The 13,581-nt window shown below is 37.1% G+C and overlaps 1 protein-coding gene across 1 annotated transcript; it reads left to right on the top strand.

Annotated features, from left to right (window-relative positions):
* Positions 1 to 6,503: 6,503 nt before the first annotated feature.
* On the top strand, positions 6,504 to 13,283 carry LOC127206986 (olfactory receptor 13C8). Its single transcript, XM_051166285.1, has 2 exons — positions 6,504 to 6,513; positions 12,334 to 13,283. The coding sequence occupies exons 1-2, from the start codon at positions 6,504 to 6,506 to the stop codon at positions 13,281 to 13,283; spliced, it is 960 nt and encodes a 319-aa protein (XP_051022242.1).
* The last annotated feature ends 298 nt before the right edge of the window (positions 13,284 to 13,581 follow it).

The raw sequence follows: 13,581 nt of genomic DNA, 5'->3' as shown, positions 1-13,581 counted from the left end.
ATGCACCAAGATAGAAAAGATGTTTTCTTCATGGTTGCTAAATACAAATAGCCAAAAATACTAAGAATGTAACATTTATATAATTCCTGATTTTGTCATGGTTCTCCTTTATGTAGGCAGTTTATTATATATATGTGCGAGTATAATAATATAAATATTTATTTAAAATATTTAATAAAAAAAGAAAAAATAAAATAACTGGTATTATTATGCCTGTGAAAATAGACAGCCAGTTGAATAGAATGCAGATAATATGAGAACTTGAAATGATATACAAATTAATTACAATTATGGAGTTGATAGATGCAATGACTATGAACTAAACCAAGGAGCTTAACAGTAAATTAGAGAAGGCTGAAGAAAGCTTAGCATGTAGAAGGTAAGATTATACGGATCTGTAGACTGACACATGAAGGAGAAAAAGGGAGGTGAACAAAGGGCTGTTATAATCATGTGATGAAAAAGTTTTCACATGCATGACAACATTGCATTAAATGAACACACCCACAATGATCATATTTATGTGAGAAAATAATATTTCCTATAAGGCAACAACATACTTTTACAATGAATAGGCTTAAGGGAAATGGTAGGAAACCCATCACTTTAACAGAATAAACTCCACTAATATTTTAGATTTAAACAAAAGTGTGAAATATAGACTTAAATATGTCTATCAATAAAATTGTGGAAATAATTCCTTTCCATAAGTGAACTATAAATGATTTTTAAAAAATCCATAATATTGTATTATTTTATTTTCTTTGCCAAAGTCAAATGATCCCCAGCATATAATGGCACTGAAACTACATTTATTTTATTTTATATGCTTTGTTTTTTTGTAGCAGTACCTAACAGAGTCTTGGAGTTCATAAAATATGGTTATATCCATAATTGCATTTAACCACAGTTCTGGATATTTGTTATCTTAAAGACAGTATCCTGAGAATGTAAGAAACTTTGTACTGACACTAAAGTATTCTAGAGCATTTTGCTTTGACCCAGATATCAAAAGGTTCCATCCGCTGAGTCACCTAGTGAACTTACCGTAGGAAGAAGTAAGGTGAAAGATCACGGCATATAGACCCCAGCTTAGCTCTCCAAAATGGAATCTAATAATGGAGATTTTTATATTTATTCAGAAGAAAGACAGTGTTGAAATAAGAAGGCTGAAGAGTCCTCGAGACAACTAAACCAAATGAAAGTGTTCAGATGGCTAAGTTAACATGGAATAAAGTGAGAGTAATGCTGATGCCATAAAATGAGTTTGGAAATGATTCCTCCTCTTCAGTGTTTAGGAAAAGCTACTGTTAACTTGCCTCAGATCCATCCAGAATGCATTGGTGGAGCCTTCTGCATTCAGGCTCACTTTAGCTTTTAGAGGAGTGTTATGACTATAGGCTTATTCACTATACTGTTTTGATCTGTTCAGAATTTCTATTTTTCTCGTTTTAGTTTTGGCAGAGGTGTAAAAGTAACTTCCATTCTCCTGGCTCAATTGTTGTCTGGGAGGCTTACTACCTTGCTCTGCTAACTTAGGCCCAGGCCTGGAAGGTTCTAGCCTCTATACAATCTAATCTAGGCCTAGAATGTTTTCAGCCTCTGAGGCTTACTGCTTAATAAGATCACCTTTACTTGTTATTTCTGAGCTCTGGGGTGTCAGGTTCAACTCAACTGTTCCGGCTCAAACTCCTCTCCAAGTTGACTTATTTAATCTGTCTTCTCTCTTGGCCTGGAATTGTTCTGCTTGGCCTCAGACTAACTCAGCAATATGCTCTAATCTTCTGGCTTCTTCTCATTTTCTGGCTTTTTCTGTCTTCCTCTGAGTTCTCTCTCTGCAACCCATCTCTCCATTATTGTCCTGATAAAACTGCCTCCTCTCTCTGAAAAATTGGTTCTAAAATACCTTCCCTTTCCTCTCTCTTCTTGTGAGAATTGGGTGTATCTTATTCTATCAATTCTTTCCCCTGATTTGTCACCTTTTCTGCCACTCAATTAGGCATCACTTTCAAACATGAGTGCTTCCTTCTACAAACTGATTTTACCTTTGTAAAGGCAAGTACAACTATGTCTGGACCTAAGCTTTTCTTTACCTGATACTTGCATACCAGGCTGACCTTGAACTCAGATCTGTTTCCTCTGTCTCCTGAATTAAAGGCATGTTTGTATTCCAGCAGGATCACACCAACCTAGAAGATATATGGATGTGATCGCTTGTCAGCTGGATCACATAATCCTAGAAGGATGTGATCTCTTGCCAGAAGCCATGTTCTTAATTAACATCCCTCTAAACAGGGGTTTATTAATTTCTTCAGGTTGTCCAGTTTGTGGCATCTACATTTTTATGAAAGTGTCTTGTCATTTGTATTTCTGTGGTATTGATTAAGCAGCCTTCACTTTTATTTATAATTCTACTTAGTTGAGTCTTTTCTTTTTCAGTTTAAAGAAATATTTAGCACTTGTTTATCCTATCAATAAATGTTAGTTTCAGGTGCTCAAGATAGTTCAGCTGGCAAAGACACTTGCTATCTCATTTATTTCTCCCCAATTTTAGTTATCACAGGCCCTAGATGAAGAATGAATCAATGGTATCTGAGAGAAGGAGGATGCATTTCTTCAGGGATGAGCTGAATCTCAAGTGGTCAGTCCTAAGTACACACATGTAAGAGCAACACTAAATGGACTCAGTGTGTAATTGTGTGTGTAAAAATAATTAATTATAGAAGAAGTGGTCATAAATTTGAGAGGTACTGAGGGGGAGATATGGGAGGAATTGGACAGGGGAGGAAGGACAAGTAGAAATGATGTGACTATGGTTCTTACATATACAATTTTCAAGAAAACATTTGTGTATAAAATTTAAAACATTGAACAGAAATAGAGTAAAAGTCTAGCTTGCCTTTTGGTACTTTGTGGGTTCTTCTTTTTCCCACCCTTTATTCCCCACTGTTTTCACCCCATATAACTAGATAGAAGAGAAAGGAGTATAGAGTGGGAGAGATAGAGATAGAGATAGAGATAGAGATAGAGATAGAGATAGAGATAGATAGATAGATAGATAGAGAGATAGATCCTTGAATCTAATTTCTTTATTCTTTGAGCATGACTACTAACAAACTGCAAACAATCCCTCTGAACAGTCAACAACCAGCAACCCCCATCCAGGCCCTCCTGTTTATGTACCTTCTGAAAAAAAAATCCCACAATGTCAAATGTCATACAATTGTAGAAACTATCTGCAGCTGGCAAAACAAAACCTCTGCCAGGGCACGAGGCAAATTATAGTCAGCTTCTGAGGACAGTCCGAAGCAGCCCCATGTCCCCACACCTGGGATTAAAATGGAACCATATTCTTATAATGTCCCTGTGATTTTTAAAGGACCTCAAATTCCAGAATTCTGACTACATAAAAGAATGAACAGTGGCCATGTCATGTCTTCTGATTGTAATGACTACAACAGATTGCTTTGAGTTATACCAGGCTTGACCGGTTTAGGATATGGCATGATAGAAGAGAAAATCCGTGAGGCAGAGAGATGGTAAAGACACTTTAAGCTTTGTAATTGACTTAAGTTCAATCGCAAGAACACATATGAGAGGACAGCTCTTCCCACGTGTGTGCATGTGCACATAAATAAATGTAATAGTTACAAAAAGGGAAAATATGCAAATTAATTCAGAACCAGTCGCTCATACAATAGTATGAGATGAAATGCGAGATTATGATTTTTGAGCGACTCTATGACCAGGTTCACCTATTGGAATTTGAGCAAAGGGCCCCAGAACGTGTTTTCTTTCTTTGTGAAATTGCCTGTAGGTGAACGCTAATGCTCAGGGAACTGTCAATTAAGCTAATAGGAACTGAAGTGCAACAGAAGCAAATAAAAGGGACAGAGTAATTCAACCGCAGGTAAATTAAAAGTAAAAATAAGTCTCAAAATATGAGCTTAAAAGTGAAAGTTATAAATCATTTAAGAAATAAAACTGAAAGTTGCCCATGTAATTTGTATACCCCTTCCATAAAATATTCCTGCAGTGCACCTCATGTCTGAATGGAGGGTATTTTCTTTCCTAAAGAATTAGTTTATGTAAAATTCTTTTTATCCTTTTTAATAGGCCATGCTATGCAGAAGCCTTTATCACCACTTGAACACAATCAATGGTTAATTCTTGATATCTGGAATTCATTGACATTTCTTGCTTTAATTAAGATATATGCAGTAATACTAACAATTCTATTGTGTTACCTAGCATGGCCTATAGTCAACGAAGTTTGGAGGTTATCTGTTGACAATTAATACCTAAATAATAGGGAACTCCAATATCCCCAGCCAGGACTGTTATGGTACTTATAATTTAAGATATACAAAAATCTAAAGGGTCTAGTATTTTGATATCTATTCAACTAATACATTTGTTTCTATTTCTATTTCAGAAGAAATTCAAAGTACATGTAAATGGAGTTTAATGAATAATTATTGTAATATGGTCTTTGAAGCTATTTTAATTAATCATTTTTTGCCACATTCTGGGAAGGTGATAAAGCATAGACAATTGAAACTTGCTATGAATAATTCTTCAGATGATATGATGCTGAAGAATGAATACAAATATTAAAATATCAAATTATGAATTATTATAAATAATGAGTACCAGGGAATGGTTGATTAAACTTAATTGAACACAGGAAAATCACAAGTAATAACACTTTTAGCAATTGTTTCATCTACTGTTATTTATTACTCAAACAATCAAAAGAAACATAGAACAAAAGTTCTGTGAACTCCAAAATGAAAACAAGAGAACACTAAAAGTTGAGTTGTTTGATTTATGAAGAAGGCAAATGTCAAACCTAGAAATGTCACTATTTCCTATTTATAAAGCTTCTGGAAGATGAGTGAAACTGAATGTGATTGATTCTGAGTAGCAGCAGTAGGTTGCCCTTAAAGCTTCAGAAAATATTCAAGCGCCTTGCCAAAATAATACATTGGATATAATAAAATATCAATTGTCAGATATAAATAGAAATATTAAAAACTTTTTATCACAATAAGGGGTGCATTTGAGCAAATCCCATATTGTTACCTTGGAATAGCCACTAGGATTTTGGTTTGAACAATTACCATTAGAAGCTTTCAATTTTATGCCTTTTGGAAAGCAGTAATAGTTGGCCGGTCAAACATTATTTTAAGCTCCTTTTGTTACATAAGAATGTGAAGCTATTTTGAGAACTGTAATATGCATCAACTTCATGGGAAGAACATTCTAGTGAGAAAGAAAACACATGGTGCCCAGTTAAATATAAAGGATATGAATTTCAGAACAACTGGAGAGGCATTCATAGCACTCATGGAAAGTCCTGCCTCGTCTTTGGTCTGTAAATAATCTTTCTGAGGACATCCTTCATCCATAGATATATATGCACCTCTGTAGGATCAGCTATAAAAAGATGCCCAGTAAGGTAGCTACTCTTGGTAGCTCAAGAGCAGAAGGCTGGAAATCAGTGTCTAGTAGCTACACTTAAAAAGGGGAAAGGTGGATCTGCTCAGTGGGAAGAATTAATTGTTTCTTGTTGTCAGAGAAACTGGATAAAAACTATCATCAAATGGCATCCACTTTTGTCAACTCTTTGATTATAGAATAGAACCTGACAATATGGTGTTAAAGATAAGATTGGATGAATAAAAGGAATGTATATATATCTCACATATATGAGATACATAAATACATGCATACACTCACTCTCTATCTACCTATCTATCATCTATCTATCTATTATCTATCTATCTATCTATCTATCTATCTATCTATCTATCTATCTATCTAAAGTTACAGAACATTTTATGGCCTTGAAGAGGATAGTCAAAGTGGGGTAAGACTCTGCTCATTACAAATACCATAATCTGAATTTTGAAAAGGTTCGGGATTAACAAAGGGACCCTCCGTTAGTTCTTTGGAAGTGAATGACAAGTCTGAGACAAGAGGTGAGAGAATACCAGGAGGCAGGTAAGCAATGAAGTGTTATGTACCCCATTACTCCCTCAGAAATTGAAGCTGTTATGTAAGGATTATTCTCGTCAACAGAGTCAACAATTGGAGACTAAAAGCAGTCATGGACCATGTACTAATTTCCTACGGTCACCTCAATGAAAGCCCCAATAGGGCTCTTGAAAAGGATCCAGGAAGACTCACCACTGGCAAGAGTACAATGACTCAAAACCATGATTTCAGGTAGGAAAGAATAGCTCATGTCTCAGAAAGACACTCCTTCTGGATTTGTACCTCTGACCATCAGAACAAATACCACAACCACCTTTAAAGGCTAATAGCAAAAATGCTATATTAGTTTAAATGTTTACAATTTAGCTAAAGATTTCAAGTAATGTTAAATTAGTTATGAATTACAATATACAATGGACTTATATACACTGATACACAAAGAAGCACGTTTATTAAGAATTGTAGTCCCCTGTTGATTGAAGTTGCTGATACTAGTGATGGGGATGGCAAGAAGTTGATGAACAGCTCTCACAACTCTTCCTGTGCTTAAGTTCAACACAAGTAAAGGAAAGGACAGACTGGTATTACAAACTTTATTGGGGTATTTTACAAAAATATGGAGAAGTGATGGTGCTTATTGAAACATCTAGTTCTTATTCATTGTCTTCAACCATACACTGGAGGATTGCATTTATGAGTTCTGCGGGATCAGCTGGTGAACATGACCCCGTGAAGCTGTTTCCAAATATAAGGGTCAATCAATCCCTTTAGAACAGGTCATTCCTACTTTTCATGTTTTTAAAGTGGAATCTGTGGTGTTTTGTGTCTGGCGGATGAGGCAGGTTTTACATCTGTGTGTGTCAGGTTCTCAGTGAGAGATGGTACAGAGCTGCTCAAGACTGTATGTGGAAGCATCTGGATCTAAGATGTTCTCTCTCATACGCATATTGCACACCCATCGGCAAGACAGTACCCCTTCAGCATCTCAGAACCAACATCTATAGGATAGAAATGATTTTGTAACTCCACAGAGTATTCCGAGAACATTGGTAGATGCTTGAAAGGACTATGCAAATGGTTATAATTATACTACTAATCCTGTGAGATTTTTAGATAAATCAGAACAATGCTTACGTGAGATTTTCCACTTACAGTGTGAGTCTTAAACTCTTTCAATACTGTGGTATTATGAATGGCAATGTCTCTGCTTTTGAACACCTACAGCAGGAATATACTAATTACAAGAGATAATTGGGTCTGACAACATTCTCCCTGGAGTTTCGGAAAGTTTTTTTTTTTGGCTCTGCATATTTATGTTTCTAACTTGTTACAAATATTTGATCCCTCCCCAGCTCACTCAAATAATGATTTAAATTGCCTTCACATACGAATGGCTGGCCCTTTGGAAGATGTTTCTGAAACTTAACATGAAAACAAGCATTTAGATCATAGCAAAGACTCACAAGCAACTCTGGTCCATTTTATATTTGTTTTCTAAGATTCAGCCAGAGTCTTTGGTCAAAAGAAAGATTATTCTAAATAGGCTCATCTATTGCTTTTACCCGAGGAATAAAGCAAAGGTAAGTAGAAACTAGGAGAAAATAACAGGCGCACCTCCCATGTATCTTGTTCTTACATGGGTTCCCTCGCTGCATCCCGCAGCGCACAGACCGAAGAACGTTGCCTTTGGAACATAGTGGGAAACAGCTGTTAAAGAACAGCTGTGAAAAAAAAAAAAAAAAAAAAAAAAAAAAGAATAGCTATGACCCTAACCAGGGGAGGAAACTACTCTTCAGGCTCAGAGCTACAGGATCATATGCTATTTTGTAAATAGTGAGTTTGAAGTTATGAGAAGCTATCAGCTTTATTCCCCCAGCTCCGACCCCATTTCTCCAGCAAACATGACACTGGGTTTCCTGTCTAGAACCTAGAAACACTGTGAAATAGGCTTCTTTTCTTCAGTAGCCAAGTAACTTGAACACTGTTAATATACCCACAATCTGCTGGAAAAAATTTCCCATGCCAAATTTGTGAAATCACAATACAATAATGATTATATCTCTGACCACGATGCCTGTAGAACAATTTTTAAGTAGTTAAGATATATCATTTATATAGTCAAAATGGCTCTTTTTTCAACTTATGGTAAAATATGATTCCTATATCTGAATGTGAATGAATTTATATTATATATAATTCTCTGAAATTTGAATTGACATAAGCTACTCTCCTCTAAAAATACTTTCTGGGTTTCCATGAGACAGAATTACCATAATTAAAGTTTCTTTATTCTTGCTTATCATTTGCCAAGGAACATTACTTTGGGTCTAAGACTCTTAGTTGCAACTAATTATGACTCAAGGAAGAATCAAATATGTTTTAAGTCCTCACACTCCACTATAAATTCAACAAAAGTGATCACATTCAAACTTAGCCCAGGCTAATGGCCTTCTGTTAGTGCCATATGTGAGCACACAAAGCTGAGCTAAGCTAGAATTTCAGCATATTGCCACATAGCAGTGGCCACGTTCTTTCTCTCTCTCTCTCTCTCTCTCTCTCTCTCTCTCTCTCTCTCTCTCTCTCTCTCTCTCTCTCTCTCTCTCTCTCTCATGTCCCATAGACACTGGGGACCTTTGTGAAATCCAGGGGCATTTTCTACCCAGTGAGCATACTGACATACTTACTACTTTCAGGAGATAGAGGGGCTAGGGATGGGCAAGAAGAGAGAGGTCACATTTCTTTTAAAGGAAAAAAGAATAGAATAGTGATGAATAATCAAAGAATTAGGTACCCGTGATGCCCCAGGGCACCAGACGCTGGACTTAATAAGCTATAGGTCTTTTTCTTCCCTGGGTTTTTCTGGAGAAGAGGCTTTTACACTCAGAAGTGAAAGAGACAAGAAAACCCAGGGAGAATGAGGCTGTTTATGTAGTGAATGATGGTACTTGATTCAGTAACTCACCATCAACCAGAACCTATCTGTGATGGACCCAACAAAGCTTCATCCTGACCTTCATGCTGAAATCAGGTAGATGCACTTGCTTTCCACTTAGAGTACTGATCTGAGTACTCATAGGCAATAGGCAGATTGTTTTTTTCTCTGACCTAAAGTGAACTATGTCTCTACTACTCAAAGAAGATGAATCTTGAGTCCCCTTTTCTGTGCATCAAAGAAGGAAGAAATGATTGCCCTGAAGGGTAAGTGCAGATGCGCCACTCATGTCTAAGTGTGTAGGAGAAAAGGGACAGTTCTCCAGAATAGCTGCATATTAATCTATTTCTTCTAGTGCTTTTATACTTAATGCCCCTTGGTCAAATGTCAGTGTTCTCCAGTTGCCTTAAGAACAAATTATAACCCCTTAACATTTAATGTTCCTCACGGTTGGCAGGTCAGCATTTCCTTTCTTGAGCACCTGAAGGTTGTATTGTCTCTTCCCTAGAGGCCCCAAGGACACATTTTGGCCTCAGTCAGTTGCCTAAGACTGTGCCTCTCAGTTCATGTGATGAAGTCCTTTGTAGTCCTTTCCCCATTCTTTGGAGTCTGTCTGTACTTACTGAGCAGTTCAGAGGCTTTCTGGGGAAAAGCAAATGGTCCACTACAAATGTTCTTCACCATAGGGCATTGCCGTGGTGCTCTCTACCCACAGAAAAATTTTTGTTGCTATTTCATAACTGTAATTTTGTTACTGTTATGAATCTTAATGTAAATATTTGATATGCAGTTCCCAAAAGGGTTGCAGCCCCACAGTATCAGGACAACTGTTCTACTTGCTCTGTTTCTTGTATGTGCTATGAGCATGGCAGCTTATCACCAGTGGGGTAGAGTCAAAAGAATACAGCTTCTCTTGGGGACAGAGGACTGAGTGGATGCCAAGTAATTCCAAGACACCTGTGTTTATCTATTTCCAATCAGACCACAAACTCATGGGTAAACAGCCTCCACTGACCCTGGGAACTGTTTTTCATTCTCCCCCCTTACTGACCAACCTGCCACTCTATGATCTTTTTCCTTTTTTAGTTAGATTACAAACTGTGGTTCAAAAAACATCTTTTTAAAACAACTTTTGATTCACTCTTTTCTTTTAGTGCTTTTCTTTCTTCTCCAATCCACTATATTGTTTTCTTTTAATGCTTTTCTTTCTCCTCCAATCTGTTATTTATTGTTTTTATGGTGTAGCGATCAAGTGTCCTCTATTTTTACATTTATGACTGTCTCTTCTAACACTATGTTTTTTTATCAGTGTTCTATAAAAAGTATATCTCCTTTAATTTTTTCATGTGTTCTAACCTGTTTGTGCTTTTTTGACTTGGGTCTTTGTTATTTGTTTTCTGTATTTTATTTTCTACTTCTCTGTGAATTATTTTCTGTGTGTTTTTTTTGTTTGTTTTTGCTTCATTTATTTATTTGTTTTATTTATTTCATTTATTTATTTGAGACAGGGTTTCTATGTGTAGCCTTGGCTGTCTTGGACTTGCTTTGTAGACCAGGCTGGTCTTGAACTCACAAAGATCAACCTGCCTCTGCCTCGTCAAGTGCTGGGATTACAAGTGTGTGCCACCATGCCCAGCTTATTTTCCATGGGTTTTAAAAGCTCCTTATGCTTACTTATACTCTCTGGTTCCATTAATATTTTCTCCTCAAACTCACAATTTCTTTAGGTTTATCACTACGGTTACATGGATCCTGATGAAATACTACTTTAATTTCTACATTTTATTAGGCTACATATATCATAAATCACCCTTTTTTCAGTAATCTGTACATGTTGTAGATGTTTAGTTAATTTCCTTTCAATTTCTGAAAACTTTTGCAGGTGGATATCCCTGTGACAGAGCTGTTACTGACATCATGAACATCCAAGCTGTAGCTAGCCTCCTTTGTCCACAGGCAATATAATGATCAATGGCATCAGACCAGCTTTCCAAAAGAGTTTAGCTAGAGTGTGTTTCCAGGGCTGGGCACTAGATCCAATCTAGCTTTTGCTGTTGTTTTGGAAAGTATTTCCTATCCAGTCTTTTACAGTTGTTTTTCTTTAAGTGTATACACACTACTCATACACATGTGCATGTGTGCATGCGTGCACGCACCCCCCCACACACCACATACATGCAGTGGTGTACTTGTAGAGGTCAGGACTACTTATAGGAGTTGGTACCCTGCTTCTACCCTGTGGGTTCTGACTATGGTACTGAGGTATTCAGGCTTGGTGGCAGGCACCACTGAACCATCTCACTGACTTGCTATTTAATTTTAATGCAGAAAATGGCTTTCCAATACACAAATGTATCCTCCCACTAAAATTCTACCTGACTCCTGGCTTGTGGTTATTTTATAGATCTGTTTAAAATAATCATGTTTGAACACTTGATGAACACTTTTCAGACCTTGTTCTACAATATTTATATAAGATACACACACAATATTTATATAAAATATGGGTTCTGAACATTTAGTAAGTCAGACAATCTACCTCATGGTTTCCAGCCTGTGTTACCGAGTGAGTCCTTGTTTCAAGAAAGGAGAAAGACAAACCAACAAAAATGATTAAACAAAACAAAACAACTCCTCCAAAACAATAAACATACAAAAATGCCAAAACAAGAACAGAAATAATGAAAAGAAAAAAGATGCAATGAAACCCACTAGGTTATATTAATATTAATTAATAACTATAATAAACTGAGACAAAACATTGTACTATAAACAATATTCAACAAAGCATATTTATACACAAAATCCAGGCTACTTAGACACTTATTTCCAGTCAATTAAATGTGAACCTGTAAATGTGGCAATAAAACTCTTTGGGATCTAAAGATTCACTTTCTTAATGGAAAAAAGTCAGGTAGGCATCCCTAATTCAAGGACTAAATTTGTGGTGAAAAACTTATACACACAAATTACAAAAAGGACTCGGCAGATTGCATTTACATATATTTTTGCATACACATACATACATACACACACATACACGTATATATGTACTACATATAATCAAAGAAAAAAGTCTATCAGCCCGACAGTGAAGGGGTATGAAAGAGGTTCAAAAGAAGCTACCTGGGAAGGGCTGGAGGAAGAAAAGGGATGAAGGAGTGATGTAATTCTATTTCAATTAAAAACATTTTAAAGCAAAAAATTCTTCATTGCAATTAATAGTATTAAAAGTCAAATTCCCCCTTTATACTGTGACATCTAACTACAGGCTGACAGCAACAAAACTATGATTATTTTGTGAAGTGGCTCTTGAAACCTTTGCATCAATTGTTGTTGTTGTCATTTTTCTCTTCCCCCTAGAGTTCTTCTGGAGGACGGGGATACTTGCATGGAGGGAGCCAACGCTTCCATGTTGACAAGCTTCGTCTTGGTGGGGCTGTCTGACCACCCAAGGCTCCAGACGGTTTTGTTTGTGCTGGTGTTGTGCATGTATCTGATGATACTGCTTGGAAATGGGATTCTTATCTCAGCAGTGTTCCACGACCTTCACCTGCACACCCCCATGTATTTCTTCCTCTGTAACCTCTCCTTTCTGGATATCTGCTACACAAGCGCTTCTGTCCCACTCATTCTCAGTAGCTTCCTGGCCGTAAGGAAGAGCGTTTCCTTCCCTGAGTGTATGGTCCAAATGTTCCTCTCCTTTGCCATGGGTGCCACAGAATGTGTGCTTCTAGGCACAATGGCACTTGACCGCTTTATGGCCATCTGTTACCCACTGAGGTACCCTGTCATCATGAGCAAGGGTACCTATGTACCCATGGCGGTTGGATGCTGGGTTGCTGGGCTGGTTGATTCACTGGTGCAGACATCCCTTGCAGTCCGATTACCATTCTGTGCTAATAATGTCATTCACCACTTTGTCTGTGAAATTCTAGCCATTCTGAAACTGGCTTGTACAGATATTTCCATCAATGTCATCAGCATGGCAGGGTCAAATCTGCTTTTTCTAGTTATTCCAGTGTTAGCCATTGGTGTCTCTTACACTTTCATCATTGCCACTATTTTGAGGATCCCTTCCGCTGAAGGAAAACAGAAGGCCTTCTCCACTTGCTCTGCTCATCTGACAGTGGTGATTATCTTCTATGGGACCATCTTCTTCATGTATGCAAAGCCCAAGTCTAACGCCACTGCTAGGGCAGGACGTCAAAGTGTGATGGACGCCCTCATTTCCCTCTTCTATGGGGTCATGACACCCATGCTCAATCCCCTCATCTACAGTCTGAGGAACAAGGATGTGAAGGTTGCTGTTCAGAACATGCTGAGGAGGAAAACGTCGGATAAAACATAAGTGATGCGTTAGACGATGGGACTCACATTTGAAGTTGTTATAAACACAAAATTCATAAAGACCAAAATGCCACATGAACATCTAAACCTCTTAAAAAATATTTTGGTTGCTTTTGCTACAGTTAGGCTTTTGTTCAAAATGCAGAAATGAGACTTACTGACGTTGGTAAATGACCATATTACAGAAATGCAAGAATGTTGACAATTTAGTAATTACCAGCAAGAAAAGATAAACTCTTAAACATTTAGAAAATAATAGGCAAAATGTATCTTCAAAAGTGCTTTATAATCTATAGCAG

The sequence above is a fragment of the Acomys russatus genome, chromosome 2 (genome assembly GCF_903995435.1).
Source record: "Acomys russatus chromosome 2, mAcoRus1.1, whole genome shotgun sequence".
Lineage (NCBI taxonomy): Eukaryota > Metazoa > Chordata > Mammalia > Rodentia > Muridae > Acomys > Acomys russatus.
This window is presented reverse-complemented; position numbering and strand designations above follow the sequence as displayed.